This window comes from Drosophila yakuba, chromosome 2L, assembly GCF_016746365.2.
Source record: "Drosophila yakuba strain Tai18E2 chromosome 2L, Prin_Dyak_Tai18E2_2.1, whole genome shotgun sequence".
NCBI classification, from domain to species: Eukaryota; Metazoa; Arthropoda; class Insecta; order Diptera; family Drosophilidae; genus Drosophila; species Drosophila yakuba.
This window is the reverse complement of record NC_052527.2, coordinates 13,356,842-13,377,323: the sequence shown is the minus strand read 5'-3', so window position 1 is coordinate 13,377,323 and position 20,482 is coordinate 13,356,842. Positions and strand designations below refer to the sequence as shown.

Below are 20,482 nucleotides of genomic sequence, written 5' to 3'. Positions count from 1 at the left end.
CATCAAAGAAGAAAAATAAACATTCGCTACGAATATGTAAACAAGAATTATATTGTATTTAATTTACTGCTGGAAATATTTGTATTTCAGTGTGAAGAGTCTATTATGGGGAAGCAGAACATCAAATAGCGATAGTCAGAATAGATAACCGATTGTGTAGAAAAATAAGCACATCGGCTCATCGCTAGATCCTAGAGACTGCGTTTCGCTGTTATTGTCAGATTGGCAAGAAGAAGAGGCATAACAAAAGTATTTTTGCATTCTGCAAGTGGAATATTCCTACGCCCTAATTGATTAACCAAACCTAAAGTCGACGAATAATGCTGTCGACCATCTGGATACATGACTAAATCAGGCCAAACCACAATGTAAATATTAAATGGGATCTAACGTAGTCGAACTCGCAGCGCAGTGTCGTCATACATATTTCTCTTTGTTGTTTTTCGATCGACTGCGAATACGTATAGTATACTAGTATTGAAAAATGAGACTTGTGCCTGAGGCATTAGCTAATCTATCCTGGACAGGCTGGTGCATCTACACCTAGATAGTAACACCTATTTCACTGTTCCCAGCACCGACGCGTCATCCAGAGCAACGAATAAATCGCATGGGATAGAAGCACGGGCTTAGCAGAGGGATCGACCATGGATCCGCAGAAGATCACCGAGCTGGCCAACCTGCTCCGGCAGAACGGCGACAAAATATTGAGCTCCGAGTTTACCTTGACGTTATCAGGTGAGGCAGCTGAAGCTAAAAGTAAGCCAAACTAGCACGCAAAACAGAAATTGCATGCGGGTGATAGATGAGTAAGGCTTACTACGCCCCAATCCCAGTTCGATCACTTATCGCTAAACACATTCTCCGGCACAGGTTCCCTGCTGCGGGCGCTGAACGACTCCTTCACCCTGATCGCGGACACTGAGATCGGATCAGGAGCGGGTTACCTGCAGCCGCAGTCTTTTCAGGTGGTAAAGCCCATCAACGCCAAGTCCAGCGTCTTCCCCGATCTGCAGTTGGTCCACGACTTTGTGCAAAAGACGACTCTTTTGAAGCTGACCTACTTTCCCAGCGAACACTATTTCGAGGGCGCCATCGACATTGCCAAGTTCCGAGCACTGCGCCGTCTCGAGGTAAACAAAATCAACATTGGCCAGGTGGTGGGCATTCAACCGCTGCGCGGCCAGCTGCAGCATCTGATCTGCGTAAAAAGCATTACTAGCGTGGACGACGTTATCACTCGCTGCGGCGGGGACAACTCTAATGGCTTTGTGTGGAACGAGCTAAAGACGGCCGATTTCAGCTACAACAGCCTGCGCAGTGTAGACACAGCCCTGGAGTTCGCACAGCACCTGCAACACCTAAACCTTCGGCACAACAAGCTCACCAGCGTAGCCGCCATCAAATGGCTGCCTCACCTAAAGACCCTGGACTTGAGCTACAACTGCCTTACGCACCTTCCACAGTTTCACATGGATGCCTGCAAGCGACTACAGCTATTGAATATCGGCAACAACTACGTCGAGGAGCTACTGGACGTTGCAAAACTGGACGCTTTGTACGACCTGGATCTGTCCGACAACTGCCTGTTAGAGCACTCGCAGTTGCTGCCACTGAGTGCCCTGATGACCCTGACTGTACTAAATCTGCAAGGAAATCCGCTTGCTTGCAATCCCAAACATCGCCAGGCGACAGCGCAGTATTTGCATAAGAACTCCGCGACTGTGAAGTTTGTTTTGGACTTTGAGCCACTGTCAAAGGCGGAGAAAGCGTTGACGGGCAGCCAAAAGTGGCGCTACATAGGCGCGTTTAACCACCGATTGCCCAGGAGTACATCCGTATCCATCAACAGCTCTAGTGCTTCCATTAACACCAGCGACGGCTCCCAGTTTTCCAGTTTCGGTTCGCAGCGTTCGGTGTCTGTAAAAGGAAAGAACTACGCGTTGGAAGACAATCAGTCGATATCAATGGACACCTCGCAATATAGCCAACGGATCGGTTCGTCTAAGATCCGAACAGTGGACATCGAAGAAAGCAGTGAGATCGATGCAGACGCAGCATCCGTTTCCACGCGAAATCCTCGATCCGACTGTGAAGAGGAAGCCGATATTTCGCATCTGGAGACCAAGAAAAAAATCGAGACACTACGTCTCACTTATGGCAATGAGTGGTTGAAGTCCGGCAATGCTGAGCTGATGCTGGGAATCGAAACGCCGCAGTCAACTGAACAGGAGCGCAAAGAGTCTCGCCAGCTTTTTAAGGAGTTCCTGGGTGAACTATCAGGATCCACAGAAGCGAGAATCGATACTGAGCACCACAACATTAGCTCTACACCCACGAACAACGTGTTGTTAGCTACCACCTTTGACAACACCCTAACGCCAATAAAGTCGGAAGCGAACAATTCACCTGAGCAAACTCTTTACGAAACCTGCACTGAGGGCGAATTGACAAACTACGAGAGTATAGGCAACACCACTTCGGAGCTGTCTGAAGAAGAACGACCGCCTGACAGACACGAGGAATTGTTGAGGCTATATGCAAGTACCTCTAATGCTCACGATGAGGATCCGGGTAAGACCTGTTGATGAGTATAGTAAGTCGTTGCTAAAATATACCCGAACATTGCAGTATCCGATGCTGAGTCCGATGAGGAGACCTACATAGTCTACCATGAACAGAAACCTAGCGAGGCACTGTTTCTCACCATATCATCGAATTTTATACGCGAAAAAGACACGTTAAGTGAAAGGTAAGTTGGAACATTAGATAAAGACTATGTTTATTTTACACAATATACTATATAGAACAAAAGCCAAATGGAGTCTAAAAATCCTGGAGTCATGCGAGCGCGTTAGGTCCAACACCTTGCGAATCAATTTCGACACGATGCGAAAGGATAGACAAGAGCGTATCTATTGCGTGGAGAATACGCTTTGTCAGGTGAGTAACGTAAATAATTCTTATAACAGGCAATTAACGATGGTATTATTTTTATGAAGGAACTGGAAAAGAAACTGCGAGACATTCTATCGCAGCGTGATTTAACCGAAATGAACATATCCATCTATCGCTGTGTAAATTGTCTAACTCAATTTACCATTGAGCGAAAAAGCAAGCGATATAAAACCAAGGGTGAGTACAGCAGAAGTAATATAATAATATTTTACTTGAATTGCATTATTTTCAGAATTGCGATGTCCGGATTGTCGCAGTGTCTATGTAGCTGAAGTAACCGAGTTATCCTCATCTCTGACCAAACCTTCTGGAGAAGTGGTGGCAGAGCCCAAACTTTCACCCGCCATGATTGTGGAGGAATCCCCAGTAGAGGCATTTTCTGGGGCAACAAATAAGGAAGAAAGCAACAGCATTGGCAAGTCCTTGGCCAGTTTTCTTTTTTACTTTGATGAAATTCTAGAAAATTTCTAAAGAATATTGCTTTTGTAGTTCAGTTTATGGTTTCAGAAGCATTTCATTAGTTATTCAGCCATTTTTTGAAATTCGCTTTGGTTTTTGCTGTATTTGGTGATTAATTTTAAGTTTGTGTTGGATATATTTACTGTACATTAATTTAATTTTTATTTCTTTTTATTTTATTTGCATGCGAACACAAATCGAAAATGGCAAAACCAATCTAACTTTTGTATATTTACATTGTTCTTTTGGACTTTTTCTCTCACCCAACTACCGTCAACAATAACATTGTTGTGATGTAAAAACTTAATTTATACTTTAGTGGCCAAATGCAGGCTTACAACTGCAAGAAACACACCCAAGCTTAGGAGTTTGACGCAAGCCACAAAAAGTTAATATGCCAATTTGTATACGTTTTATTTCACTAAACAATTTGCGTTTTGCTTTTGTTCTGTAATGTGAAGCAGCATTTGGACGTGAAGCAAAGATAAGCTAACTCACTAATAGTTCTCGAACGAGAAGGTTTTGTACACGTCTTATAAAATTTTCTTGCACGTCTTGATCCCTGGTACCCAAAATTATGTATTAGCTGAAACGAAATTTAGCTCATTATAAGACCTGTAGATACCGGCAAATATATCAAAATTTAAGTAATATATAAAGCTTTATTAATCTTAGAGAGCAATGCTGCTTCCATTAAACACTATTTGAGTTAATTAGAGCAATTAACTAATATTTCAACATTATAGGTTCCGCCAATTCGCTGAATGAGAGCAGCTCTTGTTCGAAAATTACCAACTCGCAGAGCTCTTTCGACTCCAATCAATCCGTAGTGGGCAGCTCGAACACGGATCGGGATCTAGAGTTCCGGGCAAACGAGAGTGATGTGGACATTATCTCCAATCCGAGCCAGTCCAGCATAGAGGTACTAGATCCAAACTATGTGCAGAGCGCCAGTCGCAAGACCTCAGAAGAGCGCCGCATATCCCAGCTACCGCATCTGGAGACAATACGCGATGAAGTAGCGAAATCGAAGAGCTTCATCGAACGCGAGTTTGGGCAGCTTCTGGCGGAGCAGGCTCCGGTTACGTCGCCTTCTGCTCCAGCTCCCTTGGCTCCCTCAAAATCGGCTGTTTCCCATGTACCGCTTACGGAGAGCAGCTCGTCGGGATCCGTAACGGACAGCATATGTACTACCTATGAGCAGCAGGGCAATGATGCGCCACAAAATCTGAAAAATTCCCTGCTTACCGAGTCTTCAAACAGCCAAGTTAGTGGTTCGGACGCGGAATCTAGCAGCCGTTCGAAAAGCGCCGAGGAGGCCAGCCTGCTGCCTTTTGCATCCGTATTTCAGTCAACCAATCTGCTCATGTCCAGCTCAAAAAAGTTAATCGAGTCGGAGGCAACTGTCTTTGGAACCCAGCCGTACAAGTTTAACTACGGCGACTTCAATGATATCGACCACCGTCTTAAGCTCTACTTCTACCAACGAAAGTTTAAAGAAGATGGCGAGCATTTCAAGTGGTTGGCCAAAGGTCGCATCTACAACAAGCAGACGCAGTCCTTGGGAGAAGGTCTGGTGATAATGTCCAACTGCAAGTGTTACCTAATGGAGGCGTTCGCCGAACCCCATGACGATGTTGCCAAATGGCTGCGGCAGGTCATCAGCGTGTCAGTCAATCGATTGGTGGCCATTGATCTGTTGCCCTGGAAACTTGGATTAACCTTCACCCTAAAGGATTGGGGAGGATTTGTGCTGCTTTTGCATGACATGCAGAGGACCGATAGTTTACTGAATTATTTAAAACGTGAGTGTACTTTTCGGATAAAAAAACTTTCATCCTTAAACTAATTGTTTTTCCACAGATAATCTACACGAGCAGTGCAAACTGAATCATCAACCATCTCCCATAATCAGCCATCAGCTGGAAACCATTGCGTCCGAAATAGTCAAGATGTGCTCTCTGATTCCTAGCTGCCAATGGATTTGTGACCAGGAGAAGACCTGCTTTCAACCCTCGCTGCTCCTAATCACGGAGTCGCATTTGTACATCTCAGGAAATGGCAAATTCTCGTGGCTGTCAGATAAAATACATGAGAAGCCTATTCACCCAGAACTTAGCCTTAATCAGCCATTGAGCAATTTGGTGGACGTGGAACGCATCACAGACCAAAAGTATGCGATCAACTTTATTGACGAGACGCAAAACAGATGCGAGATATGGCAGTTGCAGTTTGAAACGCATGCCAACGCCGCGTGCTGCCTGAATGTCATCGGAAAAGGGTGGGAGCAGCTATTTGGAGTGCCATTCAGTCTCTCTGGAACGTAGTGCAGCTAAATTGTCGAGGGACGGACAAGTGGGAAGCATATTTTACTAGAAAATTGAATACAGCCTGTTCCAATTATTGTGCAAAGTTTAGAATTGTTGATCTTAATTGACTATGTTATTTAATGTCAGATTAGTTTTATTAACTTAGGCTAAATCCTTCCATCAATAAGAAATGGTGCTGTACCACGATTTAAATGTAAATATTTATAAATATAGAGGTTATTATTTTTTGCAGTCCTTGCAATATATTCAGATACTACAAAAATAAATTGTATAACTGGTTTAGTTGTTTGTTATATGGGATCAATAATTTAATAAAGTATATTTACTTGTATTTACATTTACATATACACAATAGTTTCGGGAGCAAGAGATCTACAATATTGTCAGGAAATTTGAATGCTAATGAAACAATAATCACACGTGAGTCCAAAATGTCATATGCATCTATACTCGGTCGCTTTAATTTATGTGCTATCTACGGAATAGGGATTTATCATTTATGTATTTAATCAGCGACTAACGAGGCATGGATATCTTTATAGAATATCTATTTATATCATAACTCTATGTACAGTACACTTCTTATCCTGACTCACTCATTGCATTGTCCACTTAACAGTCGTCTTACTTGTCGCCCAACTGATCTGCGATCCAGTCAAGATGCTCCTCCTTGAAGCGAGGATCTGCCATGGTCAGCGCCGTCGACTTGGAGCTGTAGTAATAGAAAACCGACACTGTGTGTGGAGAAAAGAGCATGAGGATAAGCGTGGAGGGAATATTTCCAGAACTCACTGATGCGCTGTGCCACTGATAGGGCAATCAGACCCAATGGCCAATGGTGGCCGTCCTCTTCTGGCGGCTGACGGTATTGGTAGATGATCCAGAAGTGCTGGGAGGCGGACAGCAGAAAGTAGATGGTAATGCTGGCCATGAAGAGCTTGCAGTTCCGCAGGATTATGTGCGAGGCGCCGACCTGGTACACACACGTTGAGTGCAGCGCGAGGGTGAACAGCAGGTACTCCGCGATGATCAGGGCATCCTGGGTGCTGTGGTAACTGGCAGTGGTAAGAAGGGAGAGCACCTAGATGGCCTAAGATACTCACACAAAGAGTATTATGGCTGTCTGCAATCGGTTTCTGGCCAGCGAAGGACCAAAGGCGTTGCAGAAGAGGTCCACTCCCAAAAGGGCGAACTGGAACAGCAGCACCCAGGAGTAGCGTCGCAGAGTTAGCTTCATGGCGGTGTCCAAATGTCAAGCGCTTGTTTGCGGTCCGTTTGTTGCGTGCTTACTATGCGGGGGTTTGTTGTGTCCTTCGTCCTGGTGACGTCAAAGCCACCACTGCGGACATGCGCAGTTGGGGTCTTAATATAAGCTTATCGATAGACGGATTTCCATGGAAAACGATTCAAACTGGGTTTGAAAACAGGTGGGAGCCATTGGCGGGAACTGAGCCAGCTTTGTGAAAAGCCAGGAGTGAAAAACTAAGGGTGATTCGTGGTTACTTTTATTATCATTAGACATATCGGGCATATTCAAAGGGGTACTGCCGCCGACTTCCCGATCCGAAGGTGTTTGTCCTGCCAGCCTGGCGCCGGAATCGCCTGTAGTACTGCTGGTTCATCTCGGAGTAAAAGTTGATGGGCAGTAGGTGGGACCAACTGTGGTCGCCTGCGGCATTGTGTCGGTCCAGAAACTGGAACATCGATGCGGAAGTGACATCGGCAGCCCCTGCGCGCCAGAATGGCCAGGTTGGATTTAAGGTCACCAGAGCCAAGACCAGAAACCAGAACGTCATCGTCTTAGCCATTTGCGCAGAGAGCTGTTTGGCCAAAATCCGGCACCCAATACCCTCCTCCAAAGTCGACTGCAGGTTGCAGGTCGTCAGCAGATTTCGAGCTGCGGTGCTTCCATTTGCATTTTTTTCGCTCAACAGTCGTTCTACTCCGGCAGTGCGATCAGCGTTTTCCGAGTGGGCTATAAAGTGGATTGGCTGGGAGGCTACAATCAACAGTCACCCTTCGTTCGCCACTTCAGCAGCAAGTAGAGACAGCTCGAGAACCATCCGCAATGGCATTCAACTTTGGTCACCTCCTCTTCGCCGGCCTCGTGGCCTTGTCCGTCGTGTCCTCCGAGACCATCCAGCTGCAGCCCACACAGGGCATCCTCATCCCCGCCCCGCTGGCCGAGAACATCCGAGTGTCGCGTGCCGCCTACGGAGGATACTCCGCCCCAGCTGCTCCCGCTGCTCCTGCCTACTCCGCTCCCGCTGCTCCGGCCTACTCCACCCCAGCTGCCCCGGCCTACTCCGCTCCCGCTGCCCCGGCTTACTCCGCACCCGCTGCTCCTGCCTACTCTGCTCCCGCTGCCCCCGCCTACTCTGCTCCAGCCGCACCAGCCTACTCCGCACCCGCCTCCATTCCGTCGCCGCCGTGCCCCAAGAACTACCTGTTCAGCTGCCAGCCCTCCCTGCAGCCCGTGCCCTGCTCCGCCCCAGCTCAGTCCTACGGATCCGCCGGTGCCTACTCCCAGTACGTGCCCCAGTACGCCGTGCCCTTCGTCCGTGAACTTTAAGAATCTAACCGAATCTGACTGGACATCTGAACCTATGAATAAAGTAATGCTTTTATAAAAAAACCTTTTAAGAATTTTTAATTTGGGGATAATCCAAGGGTTTTTCAGATTTTGGCAATCAGTTCTTTTTCTTCAAAGTACTTTCAGCTAACTGAATTATACAAATAATAATTCTTATAATAATTCATCTAATGATCATTGCCGATTCAGTGAATACAAGGCTCTAATGTTTTACTAGTATACCTTTGTTTGAAAAGAACAAATGTGCTTAATTTAGGAATAAATATATCTTTTGTTGTAGCTGTGTAAACAAATCTTCTTGCTATAAAATTAATAAGAGTCATATATGTACCATTATTACATATAGTGGTAATACCATATCTTAGGAGTTGGTTACGCAGAAAAAGAGCATACGAAACTTATCTAGGTAGTTAACCTAATGTAGTAGAATTAATGTGCTATGCTTCTGCTTTCTTATAATAGATTTCACTCTATTGCTAATCTTATTATACCCGTTACTCGTAGAGTAAAAGGGTATACTAGATTCGTTGAAAAGTATGTAACAGGCAGAAGGAAGCGTTTCCGACCATATAAAGTATATATATTCTTGATCAGGATCAGTAGCCGAGTCGATCTGGCCATGTCCGTCTGTCCGTCCGTCTGTCCGTCCGTCTGTCCGTCTGTCCGTCTGTCCGTCCGTATGAACGTCGAGATCTCAGGAACTACAAAAGCTAGAAAGTTGAGATTAAGTATACAGACTCCAGGGACATAGACGCAGCGCAAGTTTGTCGATTCAGGTTGCCACGCCCACTCTAACGCCCACAAACCGCCCAAAACTGCCACGCCCACATTTTTGAAAAATGTTTTAATATTTTTTCATTTTTGCATTGGTCTTGTAAATTTCTATCGATTTGCAAAAAAAACTTTTTGCCACGCCCACTCTAACGCCCACAAACCGCCCAAAGCTGCCACGCCCACACTTTTGAAAAATGTTTTGATATTTTTTCATTTTTGTATTAGTCTTGTAAATTTCTATCTATTTGCCAAAAAACTTTTGGCCACGCCCACTCTAACGCCCACAAACCGCCAAAAACTGTCTTTCGCACTTACACTAGCTGAGTAACGGGTATCAGATAGTCGGGGAACTCGACTATAGCGTTCTCTCTTGTTTTTATTTAATATTCCCAAAAAATTTGTAAATAAGAATGGCAATTAAAAAGATTGAAATATCTTGTTAGAGTCAGTTTATTATGTACAGATGTTCATCAATATGAGCTGTACCCACATGGAACCGGCTTGATAACCGCCTCACAGGAGAACACATAGTTCTTTGGGCAAGCTGGAGAAGGAACTTCACTGAGTACGTCTTGCTGTTGGTATGTCCCTTGGGCTGGTACCTCCTCATCCGCCTGGTCGTAGCTGCGAGCAAAGCCAAATTTACCACGTCCGAAGCCAGGACCTCCAAAACTGGAACCTCCGAAGCCGGGACGTCCAAAGCCAGGTCCTCCAAAGCCAGGACCTCCAAAGCCAGGACCACCGAACCCTGGACCTCCGAGCCCGGGACTTCCGAACCCTGGACCTCCGAACCCTGGACCTCCAAAGCCAGGTCCTCCGAAACCAGGACCTCCGAAGTTGTTCTCCACGACAACCTCCTGTACGATTTGCTGCTGCCTCCTCCTACGATTCAGTTGCGGATCCGAGTGCTCGGTAGCTGATGACCTCGAACACCCTGTACCGCCTCCACATGTTGAGGCTTCCAAGCCAGTCTGCTGACCCAGAGAACTCACTCCGGCCAAAATGGCAAGGAATCCGAGATACTTCCACATGCTGACCTGTTATGGCGTCGGTGCAAGCTGAGAAAGCCAAGATGCGGCGATGTTCAAGTGGCTTTTATAACCTCATGCCACTAGAAGTGCACAACGAAGCGGAAACGGAGATGGCCAAGGTAACACCCAATAACTGGGTCAGTTGGTCGCACATTCCAGAGGGCAAGTGATGGGATCACAACTACTCGGGCGAAGTTGGAAGTTCGAGAAAATGGGGCATGCGCTTGGATGGGGCATGGGATAATCTGCAGGGAGGGCCCGTGCCATTACTTGGCTGGGCTCGGAAACCCTACGTGCACCTGAAACCCGAAGGTCAGCACATTGTAGCCACTGCTGCTTTCCGGCTTGTAGGCTGACCGCCCAGTCAAGCGATTGATGGGATCCGATATCGCATTACCCAATCGCTTGCACTTTTCACTTTTCCGCTTTGTCGATGTTTCGGATGTGTTGCAATCATTTTTTCTTGCAAAAATAATTATATATGTATTTATAAATAATATGTACAAGTACGTTTTAATCACAATTTTGGTTTGTAGCAGCATTTCCTGCGGTTCAGTGACCCAAAACGAGCTGCTTGCACAAAGGTTAAAACAGAAAGTTTGTCTACTTGCAATTGCAGATAACTGATGGATTGGGAAAAACTGGAGGAGCCGATTGCATAGTATTATGCATTTCTCTTTTCTGGATATTTGATGACTTGTGCTTTGACTCGACATTTTGAACTTTTAATACCGTGTTAGATGTTTGTTCTATTTGAAATACGTTAGTACGTTAGTACTTTTACTTAAATAATTAAAATATTACGGACGGAGATCGGCTAGGCTTTTGATCCTGATCAAGAATATATATACTTCTTATGGTCGGAAACGCTGGTACATACTTTTTAACGAATCTAGTATACACTTTTACTCTACGAGTAACGGGTATAAAAATGGTAAAAGTTGTTCCACCTTCTCATTTAGATTCAACTTTGTAAGGTCATTAAAATATATTTATTCGTCATTTATCGGGTAATATAGTAATAAATGCAACAAATCTATTTACGTTCTTTTTGTGTGTAAATGTCTAAAGAAAACGTTATACCTACGTACCTTTAAAATAAATAAATAGTTGGATGGTTTTATCCAAGGAATGTTTTTATATTGTTGTATATTTCTTAATACTTATATTTTATTAATTAAATAAAATGCTGCAAACAAAAAGTCTTCTCTTCTTGCCAAATTCGATAACTGACATCTGATAATGATTATCTTGGCCAAGTTTTGTTCTGTCGTTGTCGGAATGGTACTCCTCCCATATATCTACAGGTTTTGGGCTGCTAGATTACAACTAGTTAGGCCCTTAATAAAAACAATTCATGATCTAGGTTTTTTAGTGATTTAATTGCAGTACATATTTTTGGGTATATTTTTTGTTAAATCCATCAAAGTTTATGTTTCTCGGCAATCGGTTCGTGGTCCTTGGGCGGGGATCGCAGTCGTAAGGAGCAGGTGCTCAGTACTGGTAGCCGTAGGTCTGGGGCACGTAGGCGGCGCTGAAGAGCTGCTGCTGGTGCTGGGGCAGGCCGTAGTTGGGGGCGACGTAGGCGGCCACCGGGGTGGAGTAGGCACCGGCGGATCCGTAGCTGGGGGCGGGAGCGCTGCAGGGCACGGGGGCGAGGTTGGGCTGGCAGCTGAACAGGTAGTTCTTGGGGCAGGGAGGAGCCTGGATGCTGGAGCCTCCATAGCCGCCGGAGCTGGCGCCGTAGGCAGACTTGCGGAGACGGGTCAGGTCACCGAATCCCTGTCCGGTCACTCCCTCCAGCTCTCCGTCCTGGGTGGTCACCGTGGCGGTGGATCCGGTGGCCGAAGCCACGTTCGTGGGCGAAGCCAGAGCGGCGGCGGCGAAGGCGACCAGAGCGATGCACACGAAGGATTTCATCTTGGTTGTTGGTGTTTGAAGATTGAGCTGGAGGCGGATGGGAGCTGGTTGGGCTGCTGGTAGTTACCAAAGGTGACTGATGCCAATTCCAGGCAATTGGGCATCTTATATAGCTGTCCAATCTGCCTAGTTAGCACTACGTTCACAACTTAATGGCCAGAACTAAAAGGTCTACTCTTCGTTTTTGCCTTGATTACTTTTCTGCTCCATCAGCCCAATGCACATATGTATACCGCTGACTTTAGTAGCTCCACATCGTCAGCTTTTTGGGGTCATCACCGGGCAGGGGAACGTTTAGGTTGGCGATTTAGGTTGTGGTTGATATCTAGTGCATTGCACTTTAAAAGTGGTGGGAGTGACAAAAGAGCACGCCCCCTTTCAAAGAAAAAATGTTAAGAAATGGAATTCCAGACTTGTGACCCGTGTACTAACTGATGTGATCCGTGGCACATGATATTATATGTACAAGCTGCTTATTGGAATCCTCTAACTAGAACTAATAAGTGTAATAATAGCCTTTCAAAAAGGATGCAATATATACATACTCTCTTCTATATTAATATTTTGTCTTCATTAGCATATGTCTATGACAACGTATCTGTAACTATAAAATACTTTTTTAAAAATATGACACTTTGAAAAATTTCTAATCTGAACATATTTTCCCCAGAAGGAAAGTATAGTTTTGTTGAATTTTCGGACACCAAACGTTTTTTTAGATTTATTAAATAAATATACATTTTTTATCAGTAAAATAAGCTATACAAAAAATATCTTAAGGGCTGAACTAAATCAAAAAAGTTATGAAATATTTAAAAAATATATGAATGGTAATAGTTTGAATTAAAAACATTTCCTTATCTGGTAAATAAATCAGTAAATTAATCAGTTATACACTAGTAACAATATCTAAAGTAGTAAAAATATGAATAATTCATCAGGAAGAAAACTACTTTTGAGTCTGATAAATTAATTGGCAAAATTTAGTTCGCTTGTATTATTGTGTATGAAAACTTTGCTTGTCTCATTTGGCCGCCAAAGATTTCGATCGTCTTGTCATATATTGTAAGCACCAGTTGGATTTTATCATATAAGCTGTTCGAGAATCACATATAGACTTACAGGTATATCCCGAGAAGAGAAGTGAAATTTAAAGTTCACTGCTTTAAATGCATTGACTTCAAATACAGAAGTTGAACAAGCAAAATCGGATCCAAATAAGTAGTTCATTTTCATAAGCAGAATCGTAAGATGACTGATATTTATTTCTAAATAAAAACCTCTGTTAAAATATTGTTTTGTTTTAGAATCAAAAGTACGGTATGACTACAATCCAAATGACTACACATAATCTGAAAACACAAAGTATTGGATAACACTTCCAAGAACTCGAGTTCCCGCAGTGAACTCATGTTGGTGGGCCCCTAAAATGATTACAGCAGTTCGTAATACGTCATATGTGAGTGCTGTGCAACAATCTTGTGGCAGAGCGTAGCGCTAATTAATTAGTGGTATTTCTCGCTCACTCAACGGCTATTAAAAGTTATGTAAGGCGGCACGCGATGATCGCCGGCGGAGGCGGAATGCGTGCCACATGCAAAGTGAGGAAGTAACCGCATCGGATGGATACAACTAGTGATGACCACATGGGCGTGGACTGACTCACTGGACTTCGGGAAGATGGGCGCATGGAGCGGCCACTTTCACTCATGGTCATGGTCATGGACACGATGGCCTCGCGTTGCTTTGGACTGCGGTTGGGATGGCTCCAATCACTGGGTGATTATCGCACTTCAGGCAGCCTGGTTCCCGCATATGAGAGGAAGTCGTGGTGCATTGTTAGCAATTTGCCATGGCATTTGAATCCGAAATCGAAAGCTGGCTGAGGGGCAAAAGAAGCCGGCGAACGAGCGACCAACTGACTGATTTCAGCCTTTTGCCAGCACAAATTGTTGCCGACGTCATCATGGAATCTTTGTGGCCTGTGGAGGGGGTAGGAATATTCCATAGGGGAAGGCTGGGCGATATCTGCACGCGGATGATCTGGGAATGGGAAGACCCACCAGCTTGTCCAACACATGGTGATAAGTCCGAGGGATGGCGAAGAACTCGCAACTGTATAAACAGGCGGCCCCGAAATCCAAGAGAAGATGTGTATCTTGCAGATATTTTCAAATCAATTGTTTGATGATTGCGTTTCCCAATTGGTGTACATAGTGGCACAAAATGCATATCCCATAGATATTGTGTTTTAAACTAGCGAGTTTGTATATTGTGTTATGGAAAATGTACCATGTTTTATACGCATATAGTAGCGGTGTAAAATACATATTATTATTACAAAATTGTCTAATTTATATATTTATATTTCATACCCTAGAACTTTGCTTAAATAAACCATAAATATTTGTGTTTGTCATTTAAAAATGTTTACAAGCTTTTAACGTTTTAACTTTTAGATTTTTTTAATCAGTTTTATATCTGTTGATCAAACAATCATTTCATTTGCCTTAGGAAACATAAGTCCATGGATAATTTTTGATATACTTTATCAAAATTATGCGAACATAAACTAATATGCCATTGTTTTAACGATAGGGTATACAACTTTCGACGAAACGAAGATAAACCTCTTTAAAATCCGAACTTCCGAGCAAATAAATGACCCAATATTTTAGCACGATTGCATTCTTGCTAAAAAAAATATATGACTCGATTGAGGCTACACTGAAAGATAAGACTCACATCGTTTTTATTATTTTCATTTATCAAAAAGTTAATCCAAAAAGTATGCATCGCGATGGTGATGAAAATGTGATTAAAGTGATTGTAGTTAAAAAGGGGAAGAGAGTAATAAATATATATATTTTTATTTAATTTGAAAAACTATCAAAGACTTAAATTTAACTTTAACACGAAAAATAAAATGGAGAATAAGTTTAACTTGACATACAATATTTTGATATTAATTATTTTAATAGCCTAAAGTATTAACTTATCATTAATGAACAAAGTACAATTTTATTATATTAACATAGACAGTAAATAAAATAAAAAAAACGTTTAACGTAAAAATTTTTTTTTGTAAAAATTGACTACACTGCAAAAATGCTGTACAGGCAAGAATCTGAAACATATCGCTGATGATAGTAAAATAACAAAAAGTGAAATATTCATTTGTATTGCAAACTTAAAATCAATAATTATTTTGCGCTGATGTTCAATTCTCTACATCTTCTTACTTACCTCAGATTTTTTTATAGGTAATACTTGGTAAGCTATATTTACCTAAAACTATTTTATTGTTTTTACTGTATCAGTTTTTAAATAATCTTCAGCCCAAGGTAAGAGAACAAAGCCATAAATCATTAGAAGACTTTTATTTACAGATTGGTCAAACATCAGCGTTTAGATAACTACAAAAGATTCTGGGAGTCCAGGGCCAGGCGGTAGTTGTACTCCTCGAACAGTTCCGGAGCCACTCGATACGGCTGGTCTATGAGTGAGAGGCGGATGGGCGTTTGGCACGAGGGCGTGGCATAGTTCGGAGCAGGTGGTGCCGCCGGTTGGTAGCAACTCTGCGATGGAGCTTCGTAAACGGGAGCCGATGGCAGTGGTGGTGGAGCTGGTGGTGCTATTGGAGTGGCATATTTCTGATCATCATACTCCACCTGGATGGACGACTTCGATGCCAATGGAGCGGTGAGGTAGATGATGGGTTGGTAAAGTATCTGTGCCGGTGGTGCGCCAACGTAACTTGGCTGTGCGGGCTGGCTGTATCCCTGTCCCTTGGCATAGACTTCGGAATTGGCTTCCGGTTGGGTGTAGCTCGGTGCTGCCGGCTCATAGGTGGGAGCTGGTGCAGCGGGTGCATTGTAATCAGCTGCAGGTGCTTCGTAAGCAGGAGCTGCTGGCGCAGGAGCTTCGTAGGCAGGAGCAACTGGTGCTGGAGTTTCGTAGGTAGGTGCTGGAGCTTCGTAGGTAGGAGCTGCAGGCGCGTAGGCAGGAGCAACTGGCGCCGGAGCTTCGTAGGCAGGAGCTGCCGGCGCTACATAGCCCGCATCGCCATCGCCGGGACCATCGTACTCGGGATTGGGTTTCGTGTACGCACCGTTGGGCGGCGTTCCGTAACCATCACCGCCGTAGGAAGGACTCTGTGGCGCCGGTGGCACATAGTTGTTCTGGCCACAACCGCCGCCGCACTGGCCACAGGATGTGGCTGTGGGAAATAGTTCGGGTAGCTTCTTGAAGAGCTTCATCTGCTTGAAGGGATCCAGATCCTGCAGCTGCAGGCCATTGCAGTTGTTGGGCACAGCGGGCGCGGGGAGCAGTGGAGCTGGTGGATACACCAGATTGTTGTTGTTGTTGTTGCAGCAGTTGTTGTTGTTGTTGCGGGGGAAGAGATCATCCCACCACTTGAGCAGCGAGCGGTTCGTGCGCTTCAGAGCCTCATTCGGGGTCACCAAAGGACCCGCATCCGCCATCAGATAGTAGAGTGGCTCCCCCGGTGCCGCAATCCGGTTCGAACGGGTCACATCCTGGGCTGAAGTGGACAGGACCACGCCCAGCGCCAGCAGGGTCAGAGTCCACGATCTGTTTCTGGGGTGCATCTTCATGGGGCGATTGCGTTGGTAGCATTAACCTCGCGGGTCGAACTCTCAATTGCAACTACCAGAAGCAGTGGCTCCCAATCGCAGCCGACTGCTGGAGCTGCAAACTACGGCGGATTAATGCCAGGTCAGCGTATGTGGATACCTGTGATGGGGTATAATAGTTGGCAAAATAAACATTAAAGATCTTATAGTGTTACTAATAAATATTGGGGTTTCAAAGCACCATATAATATATTGACATTATGAATAAATGGGCTTTAATTATAAGTTCTCATGTTACATAAGGAGATGCTTAGCTCTGCAACTTCCTAGTAGCTTATCCCTAAGTCGTAAACAAAAGTAAGGGTATTCGAAACTAGTTATAAAGATGGCCTGGTATGAGGAATAAAAGAAAATTAAGACTGAACTTTTGGCTTAGCCAACCCCATGGCTAACCCAATTTTCATAAGAGCCAACAGGTGTTCCCAATTCATCGAAGATCCAAGAGTCCCAATAACCTCACTGGCAGGCCGATGACTCCACTTAACTTGTATTTTCTTTATTGCTGTCTTGCTTTCCTTATTGTTTATTCAAAGTGTTCCCTTACGTGCTCGAAATTATTAAACGGTAGCGAAACACCAGTCGAGGTTCCTGTTTGCTCCGTGGAGCGTGACTGCCTTGGCTTCAATCCTCATCAGGCTGGCCAATCGAAAGCAAAATGCATTGGGCTGAACGGAAGTTGGTCGGGAAAAACAAAGAGATATATGTTCAGAAACACATACTCTTAACAAATACAAATATATTGGTAGCCGTAAAATATACTTCCTATAGTAATCATGGGCTTACTCATCGGTTGAACACAATAATGAATTCAAGTATATATGTTCAAGAGAGTATAAAGTATTTATAGACTTCGAGACATTTCTATTCGAAAACATTAATTACAGCTCTAGCTAAAAATAGTAGCACGAAAATACATTTATTTGAATTTACATTTCTACACTTCTAATATTAGGTAAAAAACCCCATATTTATATTTATATTTGGACTTTTGATAGATATGTTGTTAAAGAGTCCCCACTACACCTGCCCAGTTATTAAGTACATCTCCTTTGATATTATAAATAAAACTTTATTCAGTTTGGGGAATCCATTCACCGATCTTGGGACTACAACTGCTGGAGGTATCTGTGCTTTTGGGTGCCACGTCCGCCGGAGCGCTGACGGTGTCGCTTCCGTTTCTCCGTGGGCTTGAGGAGATCCGTCGCCTTGCTCACGATGGCCGGCACTCCGGATGCGTCAGCGGAATCATCTGCCTCGGATGCAGGCAGAGGTGTGGTCACCGCCGGATCATCCTCCTTATCGATGTTTTCCCCAGAGTCCACATCCTCTTCACTCTCCAGGTCATCGCCCACAATGGAATCCGGCTGTTCTGAGCTGGGCGACGCCGGAGTGCTGCTGGAGAAGTTCAGCTTTCCCGATCTTTCCGTTTGAGCTTCTGTTGAAGGAGCAACTTCTGTGGTCGATGCTGGTACAGCGTTCTGGTCGAATTTGAATACGCGCTGAAAAAAGTTACCATTTGGTATTGGAGGATTGGGATTGGGAGCTGGTGCACCCAGAATTCTGTTGAACGGATTGAAAGGGTTGAGGGCTCCGAAAGGTCCGAATGGGTTCATTCCCATTCCCAGCTGCATTCCCATGCCGAAGGGGCCTCCCACCTGCTGCTCCATGTCATATCCCCGTCCCCCCATCTGAGCAGTCATGCCGAAATGGCTTCCCAGCTGGGCACCCAACCCAAATCCACCACCAAAGGGAACGGCTGGAGCCAGTGCTGGTGGTGCCCTAGGAAGTCCAAAGTAGGGAGTCGGTGGCCGTTGTGCGTAGCAGGGCATGCTTATAATGACCGGCTGGAAGCTCGGACAGGTGGTGCTGTAGCTCACTCCGTTGTCCAGTGGCGTGGGACATTGGATAGGTGGTGCGGTGGGGGGACATCCATTGCAGTATGTGTTGGCAGAGGTCGTCACATCAGCTTGGGAATAAGTCGGAGGTGGTGGCGGCAGCGTCGGCGGAGCAGGTGCCTCTGGGTATTGGCCGTTGTAGGGGCTATAGCCGGGGGCCATTTGTCCCACCATGGGCTCATCCTGGTTGCCCACTGGTGCTTCTTGTGCGGGGTGTCCTTCGACTGCCAGACTGCTGTAGAATGCCTTCATAACCGGATCGTTCTCGGGATCCTGTGTCTGTGACAGTGGCACCCACATCAACTGATCTTGGGCTCCCGGTTGATTCACTGGCCTGCGGTACTGCTGTTGTAGCTCCTCTCGCCTAAATCCCACATCTGGCACAGCCAGCACATCGTCGTCGAAGGTGAAACGATGTCTACCATTTCCGGCTACTTCGTTCTCTTTGGGACGACTTGGCGTCCTCGCAAATGCTGCAGGATCATACGAAGGGGCCGTGGACGCTGGGCCTGGGCCAGCTGAAACTCCTGGTGGAGCTGCTGGCGGGCTGCCCAGAGTTGGGTGATGAAATTCTGGCATGCCAGCTGACTGCGCTGGAGCTGCAGTTGGAGGGGCTGCCATGGGGCCTCCGTAGAATCCGTACTGGGCGTGGGGCTGATGCTGCTGAGGAAGAGGCTGGCGGTGGAGCTCCTCCTGGTATGACGACGGACCCGCCGGCTGGACTTGGTGGATGCGAGTGGGGTCTTCTGTGACTGCCTGCTGAGGATATGACCCGCCCTCAAAGGCGGGAAACACGGGAAAGTTGTGACCGGAATCATGGTGTACTGCGGGCTGAGGATTTAACGGAGGCATATGCTCCATGGAGGGCTGATTTTCAGCTCCAGGTCCTGTGGACTCCGCGCCACGGCACATGTAGAATGGCTCTCCCTGGCCACCTGCGTTTCTGACCTCCACACAACTTTGCTGGCTACTGTCGCCACCGAAGTTAGCTCCGCGGCACATATAATACGGCTCATCCTGCGGACTACTTGGCCTGATCTCCACGCAGATGGTAGTCATGGTGCGCTTGCTGCGATGCAGAACATCCCTGGAAGCTGGACTGACGTCATGTCCGGATGCAGTTGCTCCTGACATCACCGATAGCCCAATGGCCAGGCATGTCCAAAGGAAGATCAGCCTCAAGGTCTGTGGTTGGATGTCCATGTTCTTCTTCCGCTCACTAACTTCCGTTTGCCAATGGACAGCGCTTTTATATTCTCTAGAACTCTCTGCTGGGGAAGAAGATCCATTAGAGGTGCCTTCCAAGTTCCACAACTTACCCAACTGAGTTCCCCGAAGCAGTCTTTTGTAATTTTCCTCTTTTGACTGAAATAAATATGTTTCCTCTATTAACCGCGTTGTTCTGGCGGATTGCACTGGTAACCGGAGTTTAATTCACTTGAAAATCGTATCACTGAATAAAAACCAATGCAGACACAATTTTCGAACGGACCTGGCCAAAAGGGGTTCGAATCATAACCAAAATACTCTGCCATGTGGAAAGTTTAAGGAAATTCAGAAGAAGAAATAAGAAATATTACATAAATAATGACGATAATTAGGATGGAAGACAGTTCTATACCGATTTATTTATTGAATGCTTTCTTTATATGTTCATCCTAATTTCCTTACTAATCTTGGCGATTTTACATATGATGATAATAGAGCATTTGGATCGGTACTGCAATATTTTCAATCGCTTCGATTTCAGCTGATTCCTGCAAATTTCGACCAGCGTTTTCGTTTGCCATGGTGGACAGTTCAACAAACTCCTCAGGTTTCTTTCGACTTCAAAATGGTCAGCACTTTCGTAAAGTGTGCGGAACAT

General features: G+C 45.2%; 8 protein-coding genes across 11 annotated transcripts; 2 read left to right on the top strand and 6 right to left on the bottom strand.

Moving 5' to 3' along the window:
* Positions 1–205: 205 nt before the first annotated feature.
* On the top strand, positions 206–6,009 carry LOC6528094 (serine/threonine-protein kinase 11-interacting protein). Of its 3 annotated transcripts, none has more exons than XM_015198985.3 (10): positions 206–368; positions 576–738; positions 874–2,574; positions 2,632–2,752; positions 2,808–2,943; positions 3,003–3,135; positions 3,191–3,373; positions 3,737–3,805; positions 4,164–5,222; positions 5,281–6,009. In XM_015198985.3, the coding sequence occupies exons 2-10, from the start codon at positions 648–650 to the stop codon at positions 5,742–5,744; spliced, it is 3,957 nt and encodes a 1,318-aa protein (XP_015054471.1). In that variant the 5' UTR covers positions 206–368; positions 576–647; the 3' UTR covers positions 5,745–6,009. The 3 variants fall into 3 exon arrangements, with proteins under 3 accessions (XP_015054471.1, XP_039227774.1, XP_002089161.2); XM_039371840.2 differs by having other exon boundaries at positions 468–738; XM_002089125.4 differs by lacking the exon at positions 3,737–3,805.
* Positions 5,838–7,051, bottom strand: LOC6528093 (transmembrane protein 138). The gene is made up of 3 exons (XM_002089124.4): positions 6,851–7,051; positions 6,540–6,793; positions 5,838–6,481 (listed from the first exon to the last, which is right to left on the bottom strand). The coding sequence occupies exons 1-3, from the start codon at positions 6,982–6,984 to the stop codon at positions 6,372–6,374; spliced, it is 498 nt and encodes a 165-aa protein (XP_002089160.1). The 5' UTR covers positions 6,985–7,051; the 3' UTR covers positions 5,838–6,371.
* Positions 7,052–7,236: 185 nt separating this feature from the next.
* On the bottom strand, positions 7,237–7,750 carry LOC6528092. The gene has a single exon (XM_002089123.3). The coding sequence runs from the start codon at positions 7,553–7,555 to the stop codon at positions 7,262–7,264; it is 294 nt and encodes a 97-aa protein (XP_002089159.1). The 5' UTR covers positions 7,556–7,750; the 3' UTR covers positions 7,237–7,261.
* LOC6528091 (vitelline membrane protein Vm26Ab) lies at positions 7,743–8,382 on the top strand. The gene has a single exon (XM_002089122.4). It carries the CDS (start codon positions 7,816–7,818, stop codon positions 8,317–8,319), a length of 504 nt encoding a protein of 167 aa, XP_002089158.1. The 5' UTR covers positions 7,743–7,815; the 3' UTR covers positions 8,320–8,382.
* A 1,166-nt stretch (positions 8,383–9,548) lies between these two features.
* LOC6528090 (myosin heavy chain IB) lies at positions 9,549–10,189 on the bottom strand. The gene has a single exon (XM_002089121.4). It carries the CDS (start codon positions 10,143–10,145, stop codon positions 9,585–9,587), a length of 561 nt encoding a protein of 186 aa, XP_002089157.1. The 5' UTR covers positions 10,146–10,189; the 3' UTR covers positions 9,549–9,584.
* Positions 10,190–11,461: 1,272 nt separating this feature from the next.
* Positions 11,462–12,154, bottom strand: LOC6528089 (vitelline membrane protein Vm26Aa). The gene has a single exon (XM_002089120.4). It carries the CDS (start codon positions 12,063–12,065, stop codon positions 11,640–11,642), a length of 426 nt encoding a protein of 141 aa, XP_002089156.1. The 5' UTR covers positions 12,066–12,154; the 3' UTR covers positions 11,462–11,639.
* Positions 12,155–15,426: 3,272 nt separating this feature from the next.
* Positions 15,427–18,381, bottom strand: LOC6528088 (extensin). The gene is made up of 2 exons (XM_002089119.3): positions 18,376–18,381; positions 15,427–16,733 (listed from the first exon to the last, which is right to left on the bottom strand). Exon 2 carries the CDS (start codon positions 16,679–16,681, stop codon positions 15,482–15,484), a length of 1,200 nt encoding a protein of 399 aa, XP_002089155.1. The 5' UTR covers positions 16,682–16,733; positions 18,376–18,381; the 3' UTR covers positions 15,427–15,481.
* On the bottom strand, positions 17,769–20,079 carry LOC6528087 (trithorax group protein osa). 2 transcript variants are annotated; one of them, XM_015198389.2, is made up of 2 exons: positions 19,935–20,079; positions 17,769–19,886 (listed from the first exon to the last, which is right to left on the bottom strand). In XM_015198389.2, the coding sequence occupies exon 2, from the start codon at positions 19,816–19,818 to the stop codon at positions 17,827–17,829; it is 1,992 nt and encodes a 663-aa protein (XP_015053875.1). In that variant the 5' UTR covers positions 19,819–19,886; positions 19,935–20,079; the 3' UTR covers positions 17,769–17,826. The 2 variants fall into 2 exon arrangements, with proteins under 2 accessions (XP_015053875.1, XP_015053876.1); XM_015198390.2 differs by having other exon boundaries at positions 17,769–19,883.
* Between the last annotated feature and the right edge of the window lie 403 nt (positions 20,080–20,482).

Bases quoted from the DNA above. Each gene is read 5' to 3' on its own strand.
- LOC6528094 (XM_015198985.3), top strand. From the start codon at position 648: ATGGATCCGCAGAAGATCACCGAGCTGGCCAACCTGCTCCGGCAGAAC. The intron at 739-873 runs GTGAGGCAGCTG...TCTCCGGCACAG, and splicing joins GTTTACCTTGACGTTATCAG to GTTCCCTGCTGCGGGCGCTG. The intron at 2,944-3,002 runs GTGAGTAACGTA...ATTTTTATGAAG, and splicing joins TGGAGAATACGCTTTGTCAG to GAACTGGAAAAGAAACTGCG.
- LOC6528093 (XM_002089124.4), bottom strand. From the start codon at position 6,984: ATGAAGCTAACTCTGCGACGCTACTCCTGGGTGCTGCTGTTCCAGTTC. The intron at 6,794-6,850 runs GTGAGTATCTTA...CAGTTACCACAG, and splicing joins ACAGCCATAATACTCTTTGT to CACCCAGGATGCCCTGATCA. The intron at 6,482-6,539 runs GTGAGTTCTGGA...CTCCACACACAG, and splicing joins ATCAGTGGCACAGCGCATCA to TGTCGGTTTTCTATTACTAC.
- LOC6528092 (XM_002089123.3), bottom strand. From the start codon at position 7,555: ATGGCTAAGACGATGACGTTCTGGTTTCTGGTCTTGGCTCTGGTGACC.
- LOC6528091 (XM_002089122.4), top strand. From the start codon at position 7,816: ATGGCATTCAACTTTGGTCACCTCCTCTTCGCCGGCCTCGTGGCCTTG.
- LOC6528090 (XM_002089121.4), bottom strand. From the start codon at position 10,145: ATGTGGAAGTATCTCGGATTCCTTGCCATTTTGGCCGGAGTGAGTTCT.
- LOC6528089 (XM_002089120.4), bottom strand. From the start codon at position 12,065: ATGAAATCCTTCGTGTGCATCGCTCTGGTCGCCTTCGCCGCCGCCGCT.
- LOC6528088 (XM_002089119.3), bottom strand. From the start codon at position 16,681: ATGAAGATGCACCCCAGAAACAGATCGTGGACTCTGACCCTGCTGGCG.
- LOC6528087 (XM_015198389.2), bottom strand. From the start codon at position 19,818: ATGGACATCCAACCACAGACCTTGAGGCTGATCTTCCTTTGGACATGC.